A 25,181-nucleotide genomic window follows, 5' to 3' on the forward strand; every position below is an offset into this window, starting at 1 on the left:
GGGGGACCCATCTGCCTGCTGGCCGGGCGGGTTGAGAAGGACAGAAGAGGGCAAGGGGGAGGGATGGGAGAAGAGGGAGGGGTGGGAAAGCAAGGAAAACACAACACATTTGGATACATGCATGACAGGATATGTGACACAGACAAAGTATAAGCTAACATTGAAAACTGACTCATAATTTACTCTTATGATGTACAGCTCTGACATTAAACATACTCCATATATAGCTAGCAGTAAAATTCAAACAGTATGTAAGTTAGCATAACAGTATAGTGAAGGCAATGCAGAGTTGACTGGTGGAAAAAGGGAGCTGGAAGCAGAGGGCTGGAGGAAGGCCAGCAGCAGCATCCCACAGCGGACATGATGGAGACTGGACCAGCTGGTGGAACATCGACCGCAGATCTGAAGCATCCAGCTCTGGGACCAGGGACACTCGGAGAAATAGCACAGGGGGAAACAGAGTGAATGTACTGCAATAACGGTATACATATTAAATGTAAAGGTAGATAGAGAAGGGCTCAGTGCGTCAAGAAAAGTCCCCCAGCAGCCTAGGCCTATAGCAGCATGACTAGAGGCAGAACGAAGGGACGTCCAAGAGGGAGTCAGCTGTGCAAATGAAGACACAAGCCGAACCCCTGTGGGTCACCCAGTCAGCCCCAACTATAAGATTTGTCAAAAAGGAACGTTTTAAGCCTGGTCTTAAAAATAGAGAGGGTGTCTGCCTCCAGAACCCAAACTGGGAGCAGGTTCCACAGGAGAGGCGCCTGATAACTGAAGGCTCTGCCTCCCATTCTACTTTTAGAAATTCTAGGAACAACAAGTAAGCCTGCAGCTTGAGAGCGAAGAGTTCTACTAGGATAATAAGGTACTATCAGATCTTTAAGATATGATGGAGATTGGTTATTAAGAGCTTTATATGTCAGAAGAAGGATTTTAAATTCTATTCTGGATTTAACAGGAAGCCAGTGAAGAGAAGCAAGTATAGGGGAAATATGATCTCTTTTGCTAACTCCTGTCAGTACTCTCGCAGCAGCGTTTTGGATCAACTGTAGATGTTTGGGAGAGCTATTTGGACAACCCGATAATAAGGAATTGCAATAGTCAAGCCTGGAAGTAACAAAAGCATGAACTAATTTTTCTGCATCACTCTGAGACAGAATGTTCTTGATTTTTACAATATTACGCAGGTGAAAAAAGGAAGTCCTACAGACTTGCTTTATGTGTGAGTTAAAGGACATGTCCTGGTCAAAAATAACTCCAAGATTCCTCACAGTAGTACTGGAGGCCAATGTGATGCCATCCAGAGTAACTATTTGCTTTGAAAGCGAGTTTCTAAGATGTTTGGGGCCAAATACAATGACTTCAGTTTTGTCTGAATTTAGCAGTAGGAGAAACAGTATAGAGAAACAATACTTGGCCTAATGAACTTTTCTAATTGCAGGTAAATCTCTCTACATCAAGAGGCTGTATGAAAAATTGAAGCACTCAACCAAAAAGCAATCAATGATGAAATGCATTCGTTTGAGTGAACCTAATGTTGATGAAAATGTCATTCTTCAATCTCTGTTGGACACCCCTATAAGGAAAGACCTCGCAATGTTCCATTTTGACGTCACATCAACGGTAATGATTAATCTCAAGTTAGTGCTTAGTTTTGTGTATTATAACCTTTTATTTGTACATGTCTTGACAGCTTACATATACTGTGTTTGAACTGTTTTTAAAGGTGCAGAAAGGTCTCTGCGAGTTCCTTTTCAAATTGTTGATTTTGCGCTATCTGATGGATTCTGAGGGAAAGATGTGGAAGTGCAATGACAAGCAGCTGTATGTCATTGAGATTTTAGAGCCCACTGTCAAGTCAACTAGAAATGCTTCATGGCAGGTAAGAATTTTTACAAGCACTTGATACAAATACTTACCATTTGTGATCTGATTTTAAGCTGTTGCTTATGTTATGTTGTACTGTCATGTCTGTTTTCTGCACAGGTTCATACTGTGAACAGCACATTCACAGACGTTTTCCCCAATATTTTCTGCCGACCACCCAAAGAGGTTCTGATGCTAGAGATGAGGAGGCAAGAAGACCCTACTATTGTGAGCAATGATGACCCGCTGATGGATGATGAAGAATTCAGGAGTGAAGCCTTTCAGCGACCATACCAGTATCTCACACGATTTCATAACCACAGTGATCTAGATGTGTTCACATATCAGGGAGTTGAGGGGTCACACATGGAATGTCTGCAGATGCTCCTCATGCACTGTGGCATTATGGATCCGTCCTGGGCAGAACTGAGAAATTTTACATGGTTCCTTAACCTTCAGCTTAAAGACTGTGAGACATCTGTTTTTTGTGATGCCACTTTCACTGGAGACACGCTAAGTGGATTCAAAACCTTTGTGGTGGACTTCATGATTCTGATGGCAAAGGACTTTGCTTCTCCATCACTCAGCATCTCTGACCAGAGTCCTGGCAAGCTTCAAATCGATCTCACTGGTGTCCGAGATGAAGACTTGGCTCCTTTTCTCATCAGAAAAAGATGGGAAACAGAACCACATCCGTACATCTTCTTTAATGATGACCACGTGTCCATGACCTTTATTGGTTTTCATCTCCAGCCCAATGAACAGAACTTTGTTGATGCCATTGAGCCTACCTCTGGAAGAATTATAAAGAAGAATGTTATGACGAGGGCATTGTATGAAGGCCTAAAGCTGCAGAGAGTTCCTTTCAACATTGACTTCGATTGCCTCCCACGAGGGGAAAAAATCGAGCGACTCTGCAATGTTCTTGGTATCCAGTGGCCTCTTGACCCCGATGAAACATATGAACTTACCACTGACAACATATTGAAAATGCTGGCAATCCACATGCGATTCAGATGTGGCATCCCTGTCATTATCATGGGAGAGACAGGATGCGGTAAAACAAGACTCATCAAATTCCTATGTGAATTACGGAGGAGTGGAGTGGCCACTGAGAACATGAAACTGGTCAAGGTGCATGGAGGAACAACTTCAGAGATGATCTACAGCAAAGTCAGAGAAGCAGAAGATGTTGCTTTGATCAACAAAACAGACTATGGGTTTGACTCTGTTCTCTTCTTTGATGAGGCCAACACTACTGAGGCTATCAGTAGCATTAAGGAGGTTCTCTGTGACAAGACGGTCAAGGGGGAAAGTTTGCCATCCAACTGTGGATTGCAGATCATTGCTGCATGCAACCCTTACCGAAAACACACAGATGAGATGATTAAAAGGCTAGAATCTGCAGGCCTTGGGTACCGAGTTCGAGCTGAAGAGACTGATGAAAAGCTTGGATCTATCCCTCTCCGCCAGTTAGTGTATAGAGTTCAAGCATTGCCACCAAGCATGATTCCTCTTGTGTGGGACTTTGGACAGTTAAATGACCACACAGAGAAAATATACATCCAGCAGATTGTACAAAGAGTGGTTGAAAGCAAAGAAATTGATCAAAGTTACATCAAGTGGATCACTGATGTCCTTTCAGCCTCACAGAAGTACATGCGGACAAGAAAGGATGAATGCAGCTTTGTTAGCCTGAGAGATGTAGAGCGTTGCATGCAGGCTTTTGTTTGGTTCTATGACAACCATGTCATGTTTTTTGCAGAACTGGAAGAATTTGAGAGTCAACAGAATGCTGAGAAGCAAGAAAGACATCAGAGACAGTCGGAGAACAGAGACCCTGTTCTCTGGTCTTTGGTCATGGCTGTAGGAATGTGCTACCATGCTTGCCTAGAAAATAAGGACAAATACAGACAAAAAATCAGCAGAGGCCTGCCACCAGCATACAGCCCAGCAAAGGTGATGCAGGAAATCTCACTCATGCAAGATTTGCTTCTGAATGGTGTGCCAATGGGTGATACTATTGCAAGAAACAGCGCCCTCAAGGAGAATGTGTTCATGATGGTTCTCTGCATTGAGTTAAGAATTCCTCTCTTCCTAGTTGGAAAACCTGGAAGTTCGAAATCTCTGTCTAAAACTCTGGTGGCAGATGCAATGCAAGGCCAAGCTGCTCATTCTGACCTCTACAAAATGCTCAAACAGGTCCATTTGGTGTCTTTCCAGTGCAGCCCTCACTCAACGCCAGAGGGCATCATTAATACCTTCAAACAATGTGGTCGCTTTCAGGAAGGGAAAAACCTGGATGAGTACATTTCAGTTGTGGTTCTTGATGAGATTGGGTTGGCTGAGGACTCTCCAAAGATGCCACTGAAAACCCTTCACCCATTGCTAGAGGAGGGATGCATTGATGATGAACCACAACAGCACAAAAAGGTTGGATTCATTGGCATCTCCAACTGGGCACTAGATCCTGCAAAGATGAACAGAGGCATTTTTGTCTCCCGTGGTGACCCGGACTTGAGGGAACTCATTGAGAGTGCTAAAGGCATATGCTCATCTGATGCAATGGTTTTAGAGAAAGTCAGGGATTTTTTCCAGCCCTTTGCAAGAGCCTATTTGAACATCTGCCGCAAACAAGGCAAAGGCTTTTTTGGTCTGCGTGACTATTACAGCTTGATCAAGATGATCTTCGCAGTGGCCAAAGCTTCTCAACGGAAGCCAACTGCAGAGGAGACCGTGAAAGCAGTGTTGAGAAATTTCAGTGGCAGGGATGATGTAGATGCAGTTGCTGTCTTCACTAAAAGACTACAGATGGCACCAAACCTGGAAAACATCAGTGCCATTGAGTTTGTGAGAGAAAACATTCAGGCGGTTGGACAGGAAGAAGAATGTCGGTACCTCCTGGTGCTAACAAAAAACTACGCAGCGCTACAGATCTTGCAGCAAACCTTCTTTTCAGAAAGTGGTCAACCAGAGATAATCTTCGGATCCAGCTTCCCAAAAGACCAGGAGTATACCCAAATCTGTCGCAACATCAACAGAGTAAAAATATGCATGGAGACAGGTCAAACAGTTGTGCTCCTAAACTTGCAGAACCTCTATGAAAGTCTCTATGATGCTCTCAACCAATACTACGTGTGCTTGGGAGGACAGAAATATGTGGACCTTGGACTGGGGACCCATCGTGTCAAATGCAGGGTGCACAAAGACTTCAGACTGATTGTCATTGAGGAAAGAGAGGTGGTCTACAAACAGTTCCCAATACCTCTAATCAACAGGCTGGAGAAACACTATCTGGACATTCACACTGTCCTCAAAACTGAGCAGAAGAGGATGGTGGAGGAACTGGTGAGATGGGTTCAACATTTTGTTTCCCTGAGCAGTCAGCATTCAGCAGTGGGCCAAACATACAAGTATCAACCCCCAGATGTCTTCATTGGTTACCACTCAGACACATGTGCTTCTGTGGTTCTTCAAGCAATAGAGAAGCAGAAAGATAGTTTGGAAAGCTCAGATTCTGACAGGAGAGTGCTTGATGAGGCAAAACTCACATTGCTCAAATGTGCAACACCAGACTCAGTGGTGCGGTTGGATTGCACGGGCCTTCCAAAAGTGGAGAGTGAATATCTTGGGAGGGTCTACTTTGAAGAGCAGAATAACAACTGCTTGGCTGACTACATACTCGCTCATACGAGGCAAGAAGTCAATTGCGGCTCCTACTTCACAGAGGTAACGCTAAAGCTGTTTTGCCAGGTTTACATGTTTCCTTGTAGTGGTAGGTGCTTAAAAGTTTAATTGTAATTTCCAACCATAGGTGTCAACATTCTCCAGACTTTTGACTGCATTTGACTTGGAACCACTGGAGAAAATGCTGCATAGCATTGAGCTTCTCTCACTCCAGCAGTTTGACACAGAGCACTCCTTCCTGAAGAAGATCAGGTTTGTTGTTATACTGTCCAATATATAATTTCACACTTTGAAGTTATTATAACAAGCTAACCTGAAACAGGCTACGAAAGATGAACTACAATACATTAGTATGTTTACTTGTGTAATAAACATGTCATAAACGGATGAGATACAGCTTACTGTTACTAATCTTACACTTTATTCTGGGTTCTTGAGAACCATTCAGATAATTTGACATGTATTTTTATAATTTGTTTAAAGTCAGTATTTTATTTTCAGAAAAAGCATTTAATTTAAAGCAGAATATACTTAGCTGGCTGATTATGATCTTATGGTATGATTCCAGTCTAAAGTTTAAATCACTGTTTTCTTGTAGGAACTTCCTCATCACAGAACATGGAAGCAGTACCACTGGACCATGCAACAAGATCCTTATCATTCAGTGTGATTTTGATGAAGCCTCTCATAGTGCCAATCTTATTGCATCTGCAAAGTAGGTCCAACATTTCCATTCTGTGAGGTGTTCACCTTTGTAAGATTTTGCCATATTGACGTTTATTTATTTATTTTAAGGTATTCATCAATAAACGAAATCAACAAGACAAACCAGGACAGCACAAAAAACAAAGTGTTTGTCTACTTCATCACCAGACTGCCAAGAATGGAGGGAGGAACTTCCTACATTGGTTTTCATGGAGGTATTGTTACTACAACTTGTGAATGTACATTTTTGATCACACTGTTTAAAGATTAGAGAATAATCTAAAACATGTTCATTTTTACAGGTCCGTGGAGTTCTGTTCACATCGATGACCTCAGACGATCAAAAGACATTGTTTCAGACATCAAAACCTTGCAAAACATGACAATCAGTCAGATGTTTGAAACAAAGATGAATCAGCCTGAAGGTAACTGGTTGATAAATTATATACATTTATATTAGATTAGGTATTCCTCCATTTGATTTTTTTCCATCTTGAAATCTCTTGGTGCTTTAAAATCACAAAATTCTTTACAGCTATGGACACAGATGACATGTACACTGAGAATGAGCAGGAGCCAGCAGAATTAGAGGAACATGTGAGTATAGACAAAATGTATTTTACATATTTTATATTGTCCTGAAAATCACAAACTTAAAAAAAAAAAAAAAAAAAAAAAAATATATATATATATATATATATATACACACACACACACACACACACACACACACACAGTGCCTTGTGAAAGTATTCGGCCCCCTTGAACTTTTCAACCTTTCGCCACATTTCAGGCTTCAAACATAAAGATATAAAATTTTAATTTTTTGTCAAGAATCAACAACAAGTGGGACACAATCGTGAAGTGGAACGAAATTTATTGGATATTTTATACTTTTTTAACAAATAAAAAACTGAAAAATGGGGTGTGCAATATTATTCGGCCCCTTTACTTTCAGTGCAGCAAATTCACTCCAGAAGTTCAGTGAGGATCTCTGAATGATCCAATGTTGTCCTAAATGACTGATGATGATAAATAGAATCCACCTGTGTGTAATCAAGTCTCCGTATAAATGCACCTGCTCTGTGATAGTCTCAGGGTTCTGTTTAAAGTGCAGAGAGCATCATGAAGACCAAGGAACACACCAGGCAGGTCCCAGATACTGTTGTGGAGAAGTTTAAAGTCGGATTTGGATACAAAAAGATTTCCCAAGCTTTAAACATCTCAAGGAGCTCTGTGCAAGCAATCATATTGAAATGGAAGGAGTATCAGACCACTGCAAATCTACCAAGACCCGGCCGTCCCTCTAAACTTTCACCTCGAACAAGAAGAAGACTGATCAGAGATGCAGCCAAGAGGCCCATGATCACTCTGGATGAACTGCAGAGATCTACAGCTGAGGTGGGAGAGTCTGTCCATAGGACAACAATCAGTTGTACACTGCACAAATCTGGCCTTTATGGAAGAGTGACAAGAAGAAAGCCAGTTCCCAAAGATATCTGTAAAAAGTCTTGTTTAAAGTTTGCCACAAGCCACCTGGGAGACACACCAAACATGTGGAAGAAGGTGCTCTGGTCAGATGAAACCAAAATCGAACTATTTGGCCACAATGCAAAACGATATGTTTGGCGTAAAAGCAACACCGCTCTTCACCCTGAACACACCATCCCCACTGTCAAACATGGTGGTGGCAGCCTCATGGTTTGGGCCTGCTTTTCTTCAGCAGGGACAGGGAAGATGGTTAAAATTGATGGGAAGATGAATGGAGCCAAATACAGGACCATTCTGGAAGAAAACCTGTTGGAGTCTGCAAAAGACCTGAGACTGGGACGGAGATTTATCTTCCAACAGGACAGTGATCCAAAACATAAAGCCAAATCTACAATGGAATGGTTCACAAATAAACGTGTCCAGGTGTTAGAATGGCCAAGTCAAAGTCCAGACCTGAATCCAATCGAGAATCTGTGGGCAGAGCTGAAGACTGCTGTTCACAAACGCTCTCCATCCAACCTCACTGAGCTCGAGCTGTTTTGCAAGGAAGAATGGGCAAGAATTTCAGTCTCTCGATGTGCAAAGCTGATAGACATACCCCAAGTGACTTGCAGCTGTAATTGCAGCAAAAGGTGGCTCTACAAAGTATTAATGCAAGGGGGCCGAATAATATTGCACGCCCCACTTTTCAGGTTTTTATTTGTTAAAAAAGTTTAAAATATCCAATAAATTTCGTTCCACTTCACGATTGTGTCCCACTTGTTGTTGATTCTTGACAAAAAATTAGAATTTTATATCTTTATGTTTGAAGCCTGAAATGTGGCGAACGGTTGAAAAGTTCAAGGGGGCCGAATACTTTCACAAGGCACTGTATATATTAATTTAAACAGAAAGTCTACACTTAAATTAAATATACGTACTTTTTAAAAATATGTTGGCATTCTTCTGTCTGCACACTGTTCTCTTGCTAAAAGATATATTTTTATCTGGATTCAATCAGAAACTTGCTTTAATCTGTATGTCATCCCTCTGCAGGGCTGGGATAATGTTGTGGACACCATCGCACTGCTGCGGAGCTGTGTGCAAAATGCTGTCAGCATGCTGAGAGACCAGGTGGAAAGTGGTTTCCGCAGCACTCAGAGAGTTGAGATTCTTCTGACGCTCCTGAGTGACAATGATGAAATAGCAGGTGTGAATATAAATTTATTATTGTACTTTTTTGTTACAGCAGTTGTGTAGTGCTCATCATTCAATCTAACTGTGGCCAGGTGAATTTCTACAAATTGTGAAGAAGCATCTTCACTCATTGTTGGTGACTCATGAAGGCAACACCCTCTCATCCATCAAGAGCAACTGGGTTCTTAAGGAGGCCTCAAACATTGATGCCTTGCAAGAGGGAGGCACCTTCAGGTAAGTGTTTCAATGTCTGTGTTCTGTTTTCGCACGCAATCCTTATTTTTTGTGGAAAGTATTGTTAACTGTGGGTTCATCACAGGCACACTTTATGGAAGCGTGTTCAGGCTGTGGTTGTACCCCTGTTGGCACATCTAGTTGCAGTCATTGACCGCGACCAAAACCTGGACCTCCTGCTTGATAGACACTGTAGTGAATCTGTTAAGAGGCTGTGGTTAGATATCTTTGGCAATGACAAGCTGCTGGACATCTCAAACCTGACACTTGACCACAAGTAAGTGGTAGTAATTTTGCACTGGTGCCAAATTCCTGGTGCTAATATTACTTACCAAACTGTTTGCGTATTTAAACTTTTCACAGCTCTGAGAAAAGAACAATCCTTGTGCAGAACTACATTGCCCAAAACAGGAACATGAGCTGCAGCATGCCCTTCAGTTGGAGGATTAAGGACTACTTGGATGAACTTTGGGTTCATGCACTTCAACATGAAGGTAAGGCCTGTTACCAAATAATCTCCAGGCATTGCGCATTTTTGGTGTTACATTAAATTTATATCTCTGCTAGGGCAAACACAACAAGACTTGGATGAGTTCTTTTGGAAGACTCCCTTGGGACGCTACTTGGCAAAATCAGACCCAGAGATGCAGGCAGAGTTCTTTCATCGCTACCTCCAGGATTTCATCTCTATGACAATGAACGTCACTTGCCAGGAAGATCTGCTGGTTGGTTTTCTGTAATACTTAAAGCCCTTAAATTTTAAGCTGCATCTGACTGATGGTGTGTGTGTGTGTGTACATACAAAATAATGGGTACTATCTGATTTTCTAGCTCCTGTGTGGTGCTTTGAATTGCTGTGTCCGTGAGATGCAATTGCAACTAAATCACACAGAGACAGTGATATCTCTTCCATGGGTTCATTCTGCTTATCATGAGTTCAAGAACCGGCTGCAGAACCTGTCCAGAATGATCTGCATTGAACCCCAGGTTACTCAGGACCTCTTGAGAAATCCTGGAGCCAGCGATGGGGATGAACTGGTGAGCCTCAGTGCATTAATATTTTCTCTGTTTTGTTAAATGTCTGTGTATTTGTTATGAGTTGGTCTACTTTTAGTAGTCTGTAATATGCAGTGCTTGTGTGCCCCTGTCTCCAAGGTGCTGGATGTGTATGCTGCCTTTGCATGTGTGGAATACCTGGAGCCCACAGTCCTGAACACAGATGCCCAAAGACAAGCCTGGCTGAGACGGGTGAAGAAACTTCAGGTTCCAATTGAGTTGATCTGCTCAGAGGACAGTGTGAGACATTATGGAGAGAGGAGTAGGATGTTTGTCAGCAGAGTCCAGTAAGTGTAACTTAATTGAAACTATTCAAATGATGAGGATTTTTGAGTAATTATAGTACTTGAGCTGTATTGGGATGGATAGTCATTTGGTGTGTGTGTGTGTGTGTGTGTGTGTGTGTGTGTGTGTGTGTGTGTGTGTGTGTGTTTTTAGAGCTGGATGGAATCGAATATTTTCTGTCTCGCTGTTCGTGGAGCACATGTTGTTGGGAATTGAGGATTTGGAGAGAAAGCTGGCCCCTGTTGTTTTGGAGAATGCACGAGGACTTGGCCAGGTTTTTTTTCCCCATAAATAAATACTATACAACTGCGTCCACAACAACTACAATAATTCCTCCATCTGTATCTAAATGTGTTACATCTGCTCTCCCATTAAGATACTGGAAAAAAATTCAGACCTGAAAACACAGCAGACGTTTGAGGCAGTAATAGGTTTGCTCAAAACCTGCAAAGATGGAGCCGTCGAACGCATCTTCAGGTAAAGATTCATCTTTATACCTGTTGAATTTTATCTGCATTTCTTCTACTTTAGTTTTAGCAAGTTGTCTATATTTCTGAAAATGAGTGGTTTGACGCGAATAAAAAATTGATCTAATCAATTAGAGGCTTTGTAATGAATTTATCATGATGAATCCCATTTTTGTCACATAGCAATATTCGACAAAATAAGCAAAGTTTTTCAATTCAAATAAATTTTGCTTGATGACTGAATCGATGAATCAACATACATGAACTTAAACAACAAAAATGTTTGTATTTATATTTATACGCGCATTTTTCTTCTGTCTACTACATTCACAGATTACTGCAAACTCAGAGTCCAATTATAGCGATCATATTCAAAATTTTAAGACTTTTTGTAAACTCAAGCACTTTCAGTGTGTTGAAAAGTTGTCTATTGTGGGATGGCTACACCGTTTACCTGTACCAGCACTGATGTAGCTACCGTTAGTTCTAGTGCTTTGCATTGAGGTGATACTGTCGGCTTGAAATGCTGCATTGATAAGTAAACTCTTTGTTGTACAATTTGCACACATCCGTGCTTTTTCTCGAGCTGCCATCGGGAAGTTTTTTGAAAGAAACTTTCTGCCCAACAAGCTCAATGCGACCTCGTCTTCCTTCACAGTTCATCAAACTTTCTTGTGCGCTGACATCACTCAGTGCTACCTGCGTATTTTCTTCGTGGCTGGCAGACAGGCTTTAGGTGCATTACCGCCACCTACCGGGCTGGAGTGTGTGCATCAGTCACAGAAATGGCACAAGGACCCCCTAAATAGATTTTGGCAGTGATACAACATATATTCTGGATCCACGAATTTATGAAAGATTTCTGTATCATTGCAAGATAGTGGCACAGCATCATTGTAACTATAACTGTAAGTGAACGCTTTGTCAGCTGCCTGTTGATGATCACATGATTGTGACCCTACTACAAATCCACCGCTGCGGACTAATTGGGACTTATCCACCGTAAATTATACGACTGAACAGCCTTGACGGAGTACTGCACTCTCGGAATGCTTTTCCTCTTTTCTTTTTGTAATTAAATAATCAAGATTAATGCATTAAAGTCCGGGCTCTTCTGAAAAAGTTTTTAAAATGCCTTCAGTTCAGTTCCCTAAAGCAATACCATTAGAATATTTGGAGCTTAGATTTCACTTCTATAAGAAGGACTGTTTTCTTCCTGGAGGTTGTTGAATAATTTTTTTCTGTCACTATTGCAAGAAAGTGTGTATTTTTTTTGTTGTTGTTGTTTTTTTAGATATTTCCACTTGCATGGGGGTACTTGTTTTAAATTTAGGACTTAAATTCCCCAATGTTTTTCTTGCCAGTCTTTTTCTGGTATAGCCATTGAAAGTCATAAAATTTAGATCAATGTGAAAAAAAGGGCTTATGATGCCTTAAATTTCATTTGCTGAATAATGCAGCATCTATGTAGTTCCCACAGAAAGTCTGGGACTTAAGCTGTTTCCTTTTTTCTTGTCTAGGTTTGGTCTCACACAGTGCCCAGTGTGTATGGGACACCCTCAAGATCCACTCTGCCTGCCATGTGAACACATCTATTGTGTAAACTGTATCAAACAGTGGCTGGTCCCTGGTCAGATGTACTGTCCCCTCTGCATGCAACCAGTTAGTGAAAAATTCCCAATGGTTCCTGCTGATGAAATAAGGTTGGTAACTGAATGTAGATTAGAACATAATAAACTGAGTTTAATTTGTTTTGTTTCTCATGACATGCAAAGATACAATGCAGTTCTTTCCAAACACATAATATTGTCATGCAGTCTGTGCTAATTTATATTTTCTGTAAAACATAGTTACCTTCATTCTGTATGACCCTGGCATTTGACACATTTTATTAAACATCTGTGTAACTTTGTTTTGTGTAGGATTCTAATCAACCAACACGCTCAGTTCAGGAAGCAGTGCAATGCTTTCTTCATAGACCTTGTGTCTACTATGTGCTTCAAGGACAACTGTCCGCCTGGTTCAGCTGTCATTCTTCATTTGCTGTCCTTCCTCATGGTGGAAGCAAACAGTATTCCGTTCCTCAAAGGTTTTTCTCCACTTTCTCACTTGTGTAACAGCACACCTAAATGTATTTGTGGAAAAGTATGTTTCCTCAGCTCTGAATATTTTGATTACATTTTTTTTTTTTTGCCAGATAAGCGACAAATCCTGACAAAGGTGCTCTCTCCATTTGATGACTCTGTGGATAAAAATCCAGTGGTTCGGTCAGTGGTGCTCAAACTCCTGCTGAAGTACAGGTGAGCTGCTGTGTTGCACTTTGCATAAGGCAATAATTATGTATGTAATATTTGTACTGGTGTGTCTCATTTTTGCTCAATTCGCACTTTTTAAAGCTTCGATGAAGTTAAAGTCTACCTGCAGCAGCATCTGATGGAAGTTGAGCAGAGCAACATCTTGGAGGAGACAGACAAAACTGAACTCTACTGCTTGTACATTAACTGCTTGGAGGTGCACCTGAATTTAAATTCACAAATGGATTGCTGCATGTTATTTCGTCATGCAGTTTGTTTTTATGCTTTTTGGTTAACTGTTAACCTTTTTATTTCTTCAGGATTCCATGTTTGAGAGGTTGCAGTTCAGGTCCACTGCAGATCAGCATGCATGTTTACAGGATGAGAGTGTCTTCCTGGCTGACTTCCTGCAGTTACATGGTCAGTCTGCAGAAACAGCCACTGTGGAGTACCTGCAGCAGGTGGCTAGAGTGCGTATGGACCTGGATGTGACCGCAGGCTTCATCGTGGAAAGACTGAGAGCCACAGGTGTGTCTTTTTAATGGAATGTCAACACATTTCGAACTTGTTTCCCTTTATGAATGTGTTCATTTCATGAAAAAAAATCTTCCTTCTTTCTCAATCTTAAACCAGGCTCTCAGGAAGGTGATCAAAGTGGAACCACAGCCTTCCTTACCAGTGTGGTGAACTTGTGCAGGCAGAGTGGAAATGACTGGTATCGCGTCTATTTGATCCGAAAGATCTGCAGCCAACATGGAGTAGAGTTTGTCTTGAAGCTCCTCAAAGTGGACCAAATGTCTTGGCTCTTCCCTGAAGAAGTTCTGAAAAAGGTTATTTACAGTGTGATTTTCAGTGTTAGTGACCCAGTGAAGGCAGGGTTGTGATTTAAAAGTCATGCTAACACTGATTAAAATATATGTTTCAATCTTTACTGCAATCAGAATGTAGAAACCACCCCAGTAGACCAGTATCTGGTGTGTGGGGAAGATTACAAGACTATCAGGGATGCTGTTGCAAGAGGAGTTATGGAAGGCAAAGTGGACGGGCTGGATGAAGTTTGTGAGGTAATATGACATCACTTTGTTGCTGGTAACTCAGTATTTAATTAAATTCAATTCTGTTTATATAGTGCCAATTGCAATCCAGATTGTCTTAAGATGCTTTACAGAATCCGTATGCCTGAACCCTCAGAGCAAGCCCTAAGGCGACAGTGGCAAGAAAAAAAAGCTCCCTTTTAACGGAAGGAAACCTTGAGCAGAACCTGCCTCATGCGGGGGGACCCATCTGCCACTGGCCAGTTGGGTTGAGAGGGACAGAAGAGTTAGAGGGGGTAGGGGAGGGAGAGGGACGGGGGAAGGGATGGTGGGGACAAGGAATCATATAACACACATTGGGATACATGCATGATAACAGTAACATAGATGATACATACAAAGTACAAGCCAACATTCAAATTGATTCATAAGTTTACTGTTATGGGGTAATTTCTCTGGCATTAAATATACTACATATGTAGCTGGTAGTAAGATGTGAACAGTGTGTACATGAGCATATCAAGTACAGTAAGGGCGATGCAGAGTGGATTGGTGGAAATGGACAGCTGGAAGCCGTGGGCTGGAGGAAAGTCAGCAGCAGCATCATACAGTGGACACGATGGATACTAAGCTAGTTGGTGGGACAGCAACCACAAATCATAAGCATCCAGCTCTAGGACAAGGGACAGTCAGAGAAAAACACAGGGGAACACAAAGTGAATGCAGTGCAATAATGGTATAAGTAGTCACTACATAGGTAATGAGAAGAATGGCTCAGTGCATTGAGACAGGTTCCCCAGCAGCCTAGGCCTATAGCAGCATAACTAGGGGCATAACTAAAGGACATTGAAGAAGAAGCCAGTTGCGCCCGTATGTGCAGACTCCAACTTACCGCCTCAGGGTCAACCAAGTCATCTAAGCTGTGTCAAAAAAGTGGATTTTAAGCCTGGTCTTAGAAGTAGAGAGGGTGTCCGCTTTGCAAACCCAAACTTGGAGCTAGTTCCACAGGAGAGCCGCCTGATAACTGAAGGCTCTGCCTCCCATTCTACTTATAGAAATCCTTGGAACTACAAGTAAGCCTGCAATTTGAGAGTGAAAAGTTCTGCTAGGATAATATGGTACTATAAGGTCTTTACGATATGGTGGAGATTGGTTGTTAAGAGCTTTGTATGTCAGGAGAAGGAAGCCAATGAAGAGAAGCCAGTATAGGAGAAATATAATTTCTCTTGCTAACTTCTATCAGTACTCTGGCTGCAGCATTTTGGATCAACTGGGTTTTTCAGAGAGATATTGGAACATCCTGTTAGTAACGAATTGCAATAGTAAAGCCTAGAAGTAATAAATGCATGGACTAGTATCCGGTCAGAACTCTGCATTTAAATACATATTTACATGAGTTGTGCTTCTTTTGCATTTTCTTCGCAGGCTTGCAGATGCCTACCACAGCGGAAAACAGTTTACCTACTGTTGGCACTGTACAGAGAAGTTACCACTCTCTACAGAGACACCAATGTTAGCTTCCACCCCAAACCTGAGGTAGGTTCCTAAATGAAGACCTAATGAGCTGTCTGTTCATAGAATTAGCTTACATATGACAAATGTTATCTTTTTGTTTACAAAAATTTGAACTTGTGTGTGCCAATGACTACAAGTAAACTGCTTCCATTTATCTTAAAACTATGTTGTGATTTGAATCCGCTGAACAATACAAACTGTACACTGCTTGTGTTTTCCTGAAAACAAAACGACAGATGGACCGCACAGGTTTAAATCTCTATGAGATTTATATATTACGTTTATATGAATTGACTAGATCTGTACACCATCAGATAGTTTTGATTTACTGTGTTGGTAGATTTTCTACCAGCATGCAATACTTGGTGTTGCTTCTAAGAGGAGTTTTTACATTGTGCTGTCTGACAACCAGCAGTTAACTGTGCTCAGAAATCTCAACAAAGCCAAAGAAATCTGTAGCTTAAACTTTTCTTTTTTTTAAATTTTCTTTATTTAGGATCATTACACTTCAATTTATACATCATCAAGAATTTCAATGTTTTATCCTCTGATCCTTTTTTTTTCTTTTCTATTACATCAATATTACATCATATTGCAATCTTAATTAGAACAGAACATGGGGTGTTGTCAGTTTACAAGAAAGAAAGGGGGGAAAAAAAAAAAGGACAAGCATACAGGATGTTATATATATACCTCTCTCTCTTCCTCTCCTTCTCCCTTCCCTTCCCTTAGACATAGGCCGGGCATTTCGGAGTTATATACATTTTCCATTTGTTCCAAATTTTCTCAAATTTAAAGTCTTGGAGTTTCAAAGAGAAAGTAATTTTCTCCATTCCATAGATTTGGTATGTAATATCATACCATTCTTTAATGGATGGGGTATCCGGCTTAAGCCATTTCCTTGTGATTGCTTTCCTTGCTGCTGCACTCAGTATTCCAAACAGCTTCTTAGTTGCAATGTTTGTGCTCTTTGAGGGCATGAATCCCAAAAAAAGTTCGTCCCAGTTAAAGGGTATTTTTGTTCCGAGTATTGTTTCTAACTCAGAATGAATCTTACACCAGAAGGAGTGAACTTTTGGGCAGTTCCAGAACACGTGATAATGATTAGCATCCTGGGAGCCACAATTTCTCCAGCAGCTAGAGGTGCCTGAGTTGTGGGATGATTGAGCAGGGGTGATAAAATATCTACTAAGACTCTTCCAAGCAAATGTTCTCCAGGAAGGTGAGCTTGAAATTTTCCATTGGAATTCACAGTATTTAGTCCAAACTTCCTCTGAAATGCACTTATTACTCTCCCTTTCCCATTTTTGCTTGATGTATTTGCTATCTACTATTTTGATATCCTGGAGTCCCTGATAGAGTCTTGATATTACTTTATTTCCTGTGTCATTCTTGTATGCACTAATGAAGACTTTCAGTAGGTCATTTTCAAAAGCAGCTCCACTCTTTATCATGGAACTGTTTATGTAATGTCGTATCTGTAAAAATCTAAAAAAAATCATTGTTTTTTTAATCCATGTAATTCCTTAAGTGTCTGAAAATCTTTCATTGTACCATGGTTAAAAAAAGTACAGTATGATGAGAGGCCCCGATGCACCCATCCCCTGTAGTTTACATCCAAATTGCCTGGGGGAAAATCAGTGTCATGAGAGCACCATTTAAGAATCTTTACTTCCTCCGACAGGCCACTTTTTGTAATAACATTCAACCAAACCTTCAGAGATAAATTGATCCAATTATTACCTATTTCCACAAAGTTTTTTATAAGTCTTTTATCTCCTATTCTCGCCTGAATCGGAATTGCCCCAGACATATTTTCCTCAATTTCTTTCCATCTGGCTTCATAATTAGAGTTACACCAACAATAGAGGATTCTCAGATGGGCTGCTTTATAATAATCCTTAAGGCAGGGGAGTGCAAGTCCACCCCTCTTCTTTGTCAGTTGAAGAGTTTGAAATTTTATCCTCGGTTTTCTTCCATGCCAAATGTATCGGGATATTAATTTATCCCATTCATTAAATTGTTTTGTCACTTATTTCAATTGGAAGGGTCTGAAACAAATACAAAATTCTCGGCAAAATATTAATCTTCACAGACTCAATTCTTGACTCAAAGCTTAGTATTGGTATCAGATTCCATCTTATTATATCCTGCTTTAATTTTTGAGTCAACTGATTGAAGTTTAAAGCATATAGCTTTGTTAAATCTTTTGGTATGTTTACTCCTAGGTATCTTATTTGTTCTTGGTCCCACTTCAATTGAATTGTAGATTCTATGGTCTGGCTCGGCTTGTATTGGAAACTTAGAACTTCAGTCTTTTCAATATTTAAATTATAGCCTGAGACACGTCCAAAAATCTCCAAAAAGGACAATAATTTCAAAATTGAGCTTTCTGGGTTTGTCAGATAAACTAAAACGTCATCCGCAAATAATGAAATTTTATGTTCTTGGTTGAACATTTTTATACCTTGAATCTTCTTATCTTGCATAATCCCCTGCCTCAAAGCTTCAATAAACATTACAAAAAGCAATGGACTTATTGGGCAGCCCTGTCTAGTCCCTCTCTCTAGGTTAAATGTGTTTGATACTGCGCCATTAATTTTATCTTTGCCCTTGGATTGTTATACAGTGCTTGAATAGTTTTAATAAAGGTCTGGTGGAAGCCAAATTTCTGTAGTACTCTATATTGAAACTCCCAACTGACTCGATCAAATCTTTTCTGCATCAAGACTAAATAATACTGCCTGAATTTTATTTTTAGCTATATGGTCAATCACATGCAATGTTCTGCGAATATTGTCCTGTGTCTGTCTTTGCAGAATGAAACCCGTCTGATCTAGACTTATTATCTGAGGAAGGATATTTTCAACTCTTTTTGCCAAGATATGGGTAAAGATCTTATAGTCTTGGTTTAATATACTTATCGGCCTATAACTTCCACACTCCAATTTATCTTTTCCCTCTTTTGGTATCAGAGAAATCACGGCCTCCCTCCATGAGGGAGGAGTTATGCCTGTTTTTATCACATGGTTATACATGGTCTTCATATTAGGGATCAAGTGGTCTTTCATTTCCTTGTACCACTCTGATGGGAAACCGTCTGGTCCCGGTGCCTTATTGGGTTTTAAATGTAGTATTGCCTTTCTAATTTCTTCATCTGTAATTTCACTAATTAGAAGTTTGTTTTGTTCATCCTTCACAATGGGTAGTTTTATCAGGTTTATAAAAGCATCCATCTTTAATTTATCTATTTTAGGTTGTGTGTATACATCTTTGAAAAAACATTCAAATGATTGTTGGATATCTTTTGTTTTGTGTTGTATGGAGTTTGTTAAAGGATCTCTAATTTGAAATATTGTGTTCTCAGCCTGCTGTTTCTTTAATTTGAAGGCAAGTAGCTTAGACAATTTCCCTCCTGCCTCATAGTATCTTTGTTTAAGAAAGATCATATTCTTTTTAATGTCATTTGAATAGATTTCGTTTATTTCATTTTTTTTTCTGTCTATTTCTTTTTTATTTCCTCATTTAATGTCTCTTTATGTATGTTCTCTAATTTCTTCAAGTCGGTTTGTAAACTTTCCAATTTCCCTTTTCTCTGTTTTTTTTTTAGATAAGCACAATATCCTATGATTTTCCCCCTGAGCACGGCTTTAGACGCATCCCAAAGGACCGGCGGAGATACCTCCCCATTATCATTATCCTCAAAATAATGTTTAATATCTGTTGTTATTTGCTTCCTGATTTGATTTAGAATTCCAGTATTTAGCCTCCAAATAGTATTTTTCTTTTTGGTGCCTAATCTTAGATCCATAGAAATTGGTGCGTGATCGGATAAGTCCATGCTTCCTATGCAGCAATTTATCACCCTATCTAAATCTCTTTGAAACATAAAAAAATAGTCGATTCTAGAGTAAACGGAGTGAGGGTGAGAAAAGAATGTATAATCCCTCTTTGTCGGATTCAAATCTCTCCATATATCTGAGATTCCAAGCTCTCCCATCATTAACTTTACTCTTTTGGCTGTTTTCTTCTCTCCTGAATGATAAGGTTTAGATGTGTCTAGAATTGGATGAAGTCTTACATTGAAATCTCCTCCGCAAATAAGGATGCCCTGTGCCTCTGAGATCAATAGGTTGAGAATACACTCATAGAATTCCCACTCAGATCCTGGAGGGGCATAGATATTCAAAAAAGTTACCAAAACACCCTGAAGGTTTCCCCGAATCAGCACAAACCTCCCATCTGTGTCCCTCTTTTCATATAAACATTCAAAGTGTAATTTACTTGCAATTAATGTTGCTACCCCTCTTTTAGAGCCCTGACTACATGAGGAGGAGTACTGGTTAAATCTCCATCTTTTGAGTTTTTCGTGCTCAGTTACTGTTAGATGAGTTTCCTGGAGGAGAGCCACATCTATAGCTTCCCTCTTTAGTTTTGCCATTAATTTGCTCCTCTTGATTGGATTCCCCAGTCCGTTTACATTATAGGTAGTTACTTTAAGTGATTGGATACTTTGCATTGTAAAAGTATTAAATATATTGAAATGCCCTTCAAGCCTGTGCACAAATTACATCTTACACCCCTGGTGTTACAAAGAACTGTAACAAGAACATGAACAAAAAACAATAACACTTTAACAAGAAAAAGAAACCATTCATCAACACTGACTTCCAAAATTAAGGCCATTCTAATGGCCTTGTGCCTCAGTTGGAACTTGAGTGCAGAGGGAAAATCTCTCGCCTCTAGTGTTGGGAGAGAGCCCTCTTCAGCGTTATAGCTGATACACGGGTCTGTAGTGTTCACTGTCCAGTAATAGCTGTCCCGATACAGTATGGGTCTTTAATTTGCCCTTAAAACTATTTCACTAACACATTAACAGTAACATTGAGAAGAAAAGAAAAAAAGTTGTTAACATATTCAATCACGTACCCCCGTTGTCTCAATAGTTCTCTCTGTCAAGTAGCAATGGCATTTATCTGTCATTCTGACGGCGAAAAACCTGAAGCCGCTCCTTAAAACCCTGTCGGGGGCCCGCGATCTCCCGGTCCCCTCGCCTTCTGTTAGGATGCCATGTCAGCCGATTAATCTGATCCAGGAGAGACGTCGGTCTTTTCATCACCGCCACTGGTATCCCCCTCTTTGCCATGTCCACCGTTGCGTCTTCAGCCGAGTTGTAGGTCACCGTACCATCCTTGTAGTGCACTCTTAGCCTGGCCGGGAAGGGGGTCTGGAATCGGAGGTTTTTTCTTTCAGCGCCGCTTTAGCTTCTGCATACGCTCTTCTTTTCCTCAGCAGCTCCGGTGCGTAGTCGTGGTCCAAATGGATCCGTTTCCCTTGAAAATCAAAACCTTTTTTCTGCCATGCTTGTTTAATGACCTCCTCTTTCTTACTATAACTTGAGAACTTGACCACCAGTGATCTCGGTGGAGCTCCGTCCGGAGGCCTGGTGGCGAACGCCCGGTGTGCTCTCTCGATATTTAGCACTGTGGATGGAGGGAGCTCCAGACCCTTCGTTAACAAATCCTCCACAAAAGTTATCATCGACGCTGCGCCTTCTTCTGCTCCTTCTTTAACCCCATGAATCCTCACATTCTCGCGTCGCGAGCGTCCCTCCAGATCCGTCAATTTGGCCTCCGTTTGAACGTGAAGCTTCACGAGCTCCGCTAATACTTCCTCTGTGGACTGGATACGGGTCTCGGCGGTGTCAATTTGCTTCTCTGCTTCCTCCATTCTTTTGTCGATTGCCTTCAAATCCTCTCTTATGCCGTTAAGTTGTTGACAAAAGTCCCGTCTAAATTCCCGAAGCTCTGTCAAGATTAAGCCCAGGCTTACTTCTCGACTCGGCGCAGCGGCGGTGTCCACCTGCGGCTCTTCCTCCATGTTGCTAGCGCTGCGAGCTTGTGACAGTTCATCCTCCTCTTCTTCATCTTGTTTATTCTTTTGTGATTGTCTTTTCTTCGTTTTTTTGGGCATGTTCGTTTTCGTGTTGTCTCGTTTGGTTTTAGCTGTCTTTGAAAAAATTCGAGTTACATATTAACACTTTTAATACCCACTGTCCGGCAGCTATCGGTTTATGCTGCCATCGTGTACCTCACCAGACCGGAAGCCATCAGCTTAAACTTTTCATTAAGTGCAGCTGCTGTTTTGATGTGCTTTGAACTTGTCACCACAAGAAAATGTTAATCACTCCTGGTTAAGCACATACTTTTGTAGAGGTAACGAAACTGAAATCTGAATTTCTTTGCAAACTACTTGTATAAAACAATGTTTGTCATGTAACTTATTTTCAAGTCATATTTTTCAGTTTGTTTCCTAACAATATTTGCATTTTTATGTATCTTTGTACCAACAGCAATTAGAAGGCCTGATGACTTACATTCAGACATCAAAACTCCTTGCCAGCCCAGAGGTTAAAGCCTTTGCCCAGGCTTTGGTAACCAACCAACTTGGGCCTCTGACTGTTGGTCCTGGGGTCTCTGGTTCACAGTGTGAGTCAGTGGACTTAACCATTCACTTGGCGGCTGTCTTGCTCTGTGGAAACCAGGGGATCTTAGCACCCCTGCAGCAGCTAGCACTGTCACCTGCCAACATGCAGGTATGCAAAATAGCTGTTGACATTGAGGGCAACTGTGCCTCCTCTTTTTCTGAAGTGAATTGAATGTTTTTATCTGTTGGTACAGGCAGCTTTCTTGCCCACCATGCCAGAGGACATGTTAGCCGTGGCTCAACAAGCTATGGGTCCATTGCAGTGGTACTGTAAGTAATAAACAAAATATTAGGTCCTTTCATATGAAATATATCAATTGAAAATGCTATGCAGCCTTCACAAACGCTGTCTTTTAAATTTTTTATTTTTTTTGCTGCAGATTGTCCAAATGGTCACCCCTGCACTATTGGCGAGGTATATCATGTTCATTCTGAATTATAGTAGGTTTGTAATGAGATTTTCTTTCTAGCACTTTTTACATATTTTTAATGACTTTTTCTGTTTCCCACATCTGTGTCTCTAGTGTGGGCAGCCTATGCAAATAAGTCGTTGTTTAGACTGTAATGCTGTGATCGGAGGAAACAACCACTTGCCCGTGCCGGGATTTCAGCCTGCTCAGTTGCAGTAAGTTGTCTGTAAAATTCAGCAAGAAAAACATGTAATCCCAAAGACATGATTTTATTTTAATTTAATTTGTGTATATTTTTCTTTTATTTGTGTTTATTCACTGTCTCCTACAGGGGTGACCGCACTCAGACAGGCCACATCCTTGGTGACCCCAGACGCAGGGACAATCCAGACATGCTAGACACTAAGAGCCTTTCCCCCGTTCCATTTACAATTGTCCGCATGCTCACTCACATGGCCATGCTGCTTGGAGCCTGGAGCCACCCACAGGTAGCTTAGGTGTTTTCTTTTACAACTACAAATGTTCCACATAATATATATGAGTTTTTATTACACTTTCCATGACCTTAGTAGTACAGCATTATTGATATTGTGCTATTTACATTAGAGAGGTTGGAGTCATCTCCTGCTTTTTGTGTTTCTAGTCTGTCTCTGCCCTCATCAAGCCTCCAGTCCCAGACACAGGAGCATTTTTACTTGCACACCTGAGGAAAGACATGAAGCATCTTATCAGATCTCTGGGGAAAGGGACCGATGACACAATCAGCGCTGTTCACCTGCTCATCACCAGCCTCCTGGAAACCCACCAGCAGCAGAAATGTAGGGAACAACTTAGAGCTTCCTAATTATTATTAATAATAGTTATACAGTTTTTTTAAACCTATTAAATGCCCTGTGTGAATATTTGAAGAGACCGAAGTTAGGTGGATGTGATTATAGTTTACATATATGATTCAGTTATTTTTCATGCTGTTTGGTTGTTTTTGAACCTTTATCCTCCCTTGCCGTGTATTTTAAGATTTTAATCACACAAGAGTAGAATATGCAACCTCTAGTGGTCACAAAATGCTATGGTACCATTTTGCAGCTGATGTGTAACAGGGATATTCTCAAATAGTTCTGTTATGTGGTATAATTTTAAGTAATACAAGTCAACAAATACCTTATTTACAGGTAGTTAATGATTATTCTTTGGTATTTCTAATACTTTAAATGGACTTGTGAAGATAAGGTCATTTAATTACACTAGTAGAACAGCTGTAAACTGTGTGGAAATCTAGATTAATTGAACTACATTCCACTGTTAAACACACTGGCTCTCCTTTCAGGGCCCATTCCTTACAACAATCTGCTCTCCACCAAAGAGGCTAGAAATGGATGGGAGGTGGAAGTGAGCACTGCCATCATCACACCTCAGCTGAAGGTAGAAAAAGTGTAGCTCTGTTTGTTTCTTAAAAGGGAACAAATAAAGCCCATAGTCTAATTTCAGGAGCATACTTCTGCCTTATATGTGTGTATGAGATGCATGCATAACATGTTTTTTTGCTTCTACAGCACTTGGATAGACAGCTAAAGGAAGTGAACACATTCATCCGGGGTGACTCTCGCATCTCTGCCAATCCAATCATGAAGCTTATGTTTGGCGATCCTCATCTCTTTTTGGCCTCACTTCCCCCAAATTCTCTGATCCATGGTTCTGCTGTGTGGAGCTGCAGGGAGAAAGTGTCTCTGCTGAGCCTCACCCACATTGTCGAGCAAAATGATGGCAAAGACACTTTGCCAGTGCTGTGGAGGTTTCTGCATAGGGTAAGTAAACAGTGACTGAATATGCAGTTCCTCATTTAAAGACTATTATAACAGGTTTTATGAAGTTGGTCTCAAAATAATGTGTCATAACCAAATAATGTTCCATTTGTACACTAAGTACCTTGTTTTTTCTTTGAACCCCAAAACCCACTGGCAGGTTTAAAAAGCGTGCTTTTTTAAAAAAAAGGAAAACTTGTCCAAATTGACACCAATTATCAAAGCCCGGAAAGAATTGATGGCCCTTCAACTAATCTGGTGCAATTTTCAGTTATGATGGGGACATTATACAAATCTAAGTTTAACATCATGATATTTTATCAAAATCATTTTTATTTTACATGTTTCTTAAAAAAAAAGAAAACTTGCCACAAATAAACTGTTAGCGATAACTAGATTCTGTAACAAATAAAAGATTCAGCTCTTGTCAGAGCAACTGAGAAATTCGTGACTCACCTGTGACCAACAGTCATGTCACAAAAAATCAGGACTTTTTGATTGAACTGGGAAAAACCTACAGGCTGAGCACAGAACAGATAGAACACAAGTATGGAAGCAAATTCAAAATTGAAGTAAAATATCAATTGTATGTAGAGCCACCTTTTTTCTAGTATTGGCAACACCTGAGGGTCCACATTTTTCTGTCTTCATAAAATAATAAATTTTTTGTTCT

General features: G+C 40.6%; 1 protein-coding gene across 2 annotated transcripts in view; it reads left to right on the top strand.

The window, feature by feature from the left end:
• Positions 1-25,181, top strand: part of rnf213a (ring finger protein 213a) — a 52,996-nt gene that overhangs the window by 22,555 nt on the left and 5,260 nt on the right. For both annotated transcript variants that reach the window (XM_022216710.2, XM_051941088.1), the window contains exons 26-58: positions 1,442-1,623; positions 1,727-1,882; positions 1,987-5,595; positions 5,681-5,805; positions 6,152-6,268; positions 6,349-6,473; positions 6,561-6,683; positions 6,794-6,855; positions 8,785-8,938; positions 9,018-9,159; positions 9,245-9,436; positions 9,523-9,653; positions 9,727-9,884; positions 9,991-10,197; positions 10,315-10,502; positions 10,654-10,774; positions 10,877-10,977; positions 12,488-12,670; positions 12,890-13,056; positions 13,165-13,267; positions 13,364-13,478; positions 13,582-13,789; positions 13,895-14,091; positions 14,203-14,325; positions 15,721-15,831; positions 22,163-22,405; positions 22,491-22,566; positions 22,677-22,711; positions 22,821-22,921; positions 23,038-23,194; positions 23,350-23,524; positions 24,034-24,128; positions 24,260-24,511. In XM_022216710.2, coding sequence (XP_022072402.1) covers positions 1,442-1,623; positions 1,727-1,882; positions 1,987-5,595; positions 5,681-5,805; positions 6,152-6,268; positions 6,349-6,473; positions 6,561-6,683; positions 6,794-6,855; positions 8,785-8,938; positions 9,018-9,159; positions 9,245-9,436; positions 9,523-9,653; positions 9,727-9,884; positions 9,991-10,197; positions 10,315-10,502; positions 10,654-10,774; positions 10,877-10,977; positions 12,488-12,670; positions 12,890-13,056; positions 13,165-13,267; positions 13,364-13,478; positions 13,582-13,789; positions 13,895-14,091; positions 14,203-14,325; positions 15,721-15,831; positions 22,163-22,405; positions 22,491-22,566; positions 22,677-22,711; positions 22,821-22,921; positions 23,038-23,194; positions 23,350-23,524; positions 24,034-24,128; positions 24,260-24,511 — 8,234 coding nt within the window. The remainder of the gene's footprint in view (positions 1-1,441; positions 1,624-1,726; positions 1,883-1,986; positions 5,596-5,680; positions 5,806-6,151; positions 6,269-6,348; positions 6,474-6,560; positions 6,684-6,793; positions 6,856-8,784; positions 8,939-9,017; positions 9,160-9,244; positions 9,437-9,522; positions 9,654-9,726; positions 9,885-9,990; positions 10,198-10,314; positions 10,503-10,653; positions 10,775-10,876; positions 10,978-12,487; positions 12,671-12,889; positions 13,057-13,164; positions 13,268-13,363; positions 13,479-13,581; positions 13,790-13,894; positions 14,092-14,202; positions 14,326-15,720; positions 15,832-22,162; positions 22,406-22,490; positions 22,567-22,676; positions 22,712-22,820; positions 22,922-23,037; positions 23,195-23,349; positions 23,525-24,033; positions 24,129-24,259; positions 24,512-25,181) is intronic.

Source organism: Acanthochromis polyacanthus, chromosome 21 (assembly GCF_021347895.1).
Source record: "Acanthochromis polyacanthus isolate Apoly-LR-REF ecotype Palm Island chromosome 21, KAUST_Apoly_ChrSc, whole genome shotgun sequence".
Lineage (NCBI taxonomy): Eukaryota > Metazoa > Chordata > Actinopteri > Pomacentridae > Acanthochromis > Acanthochromis polyacanthus.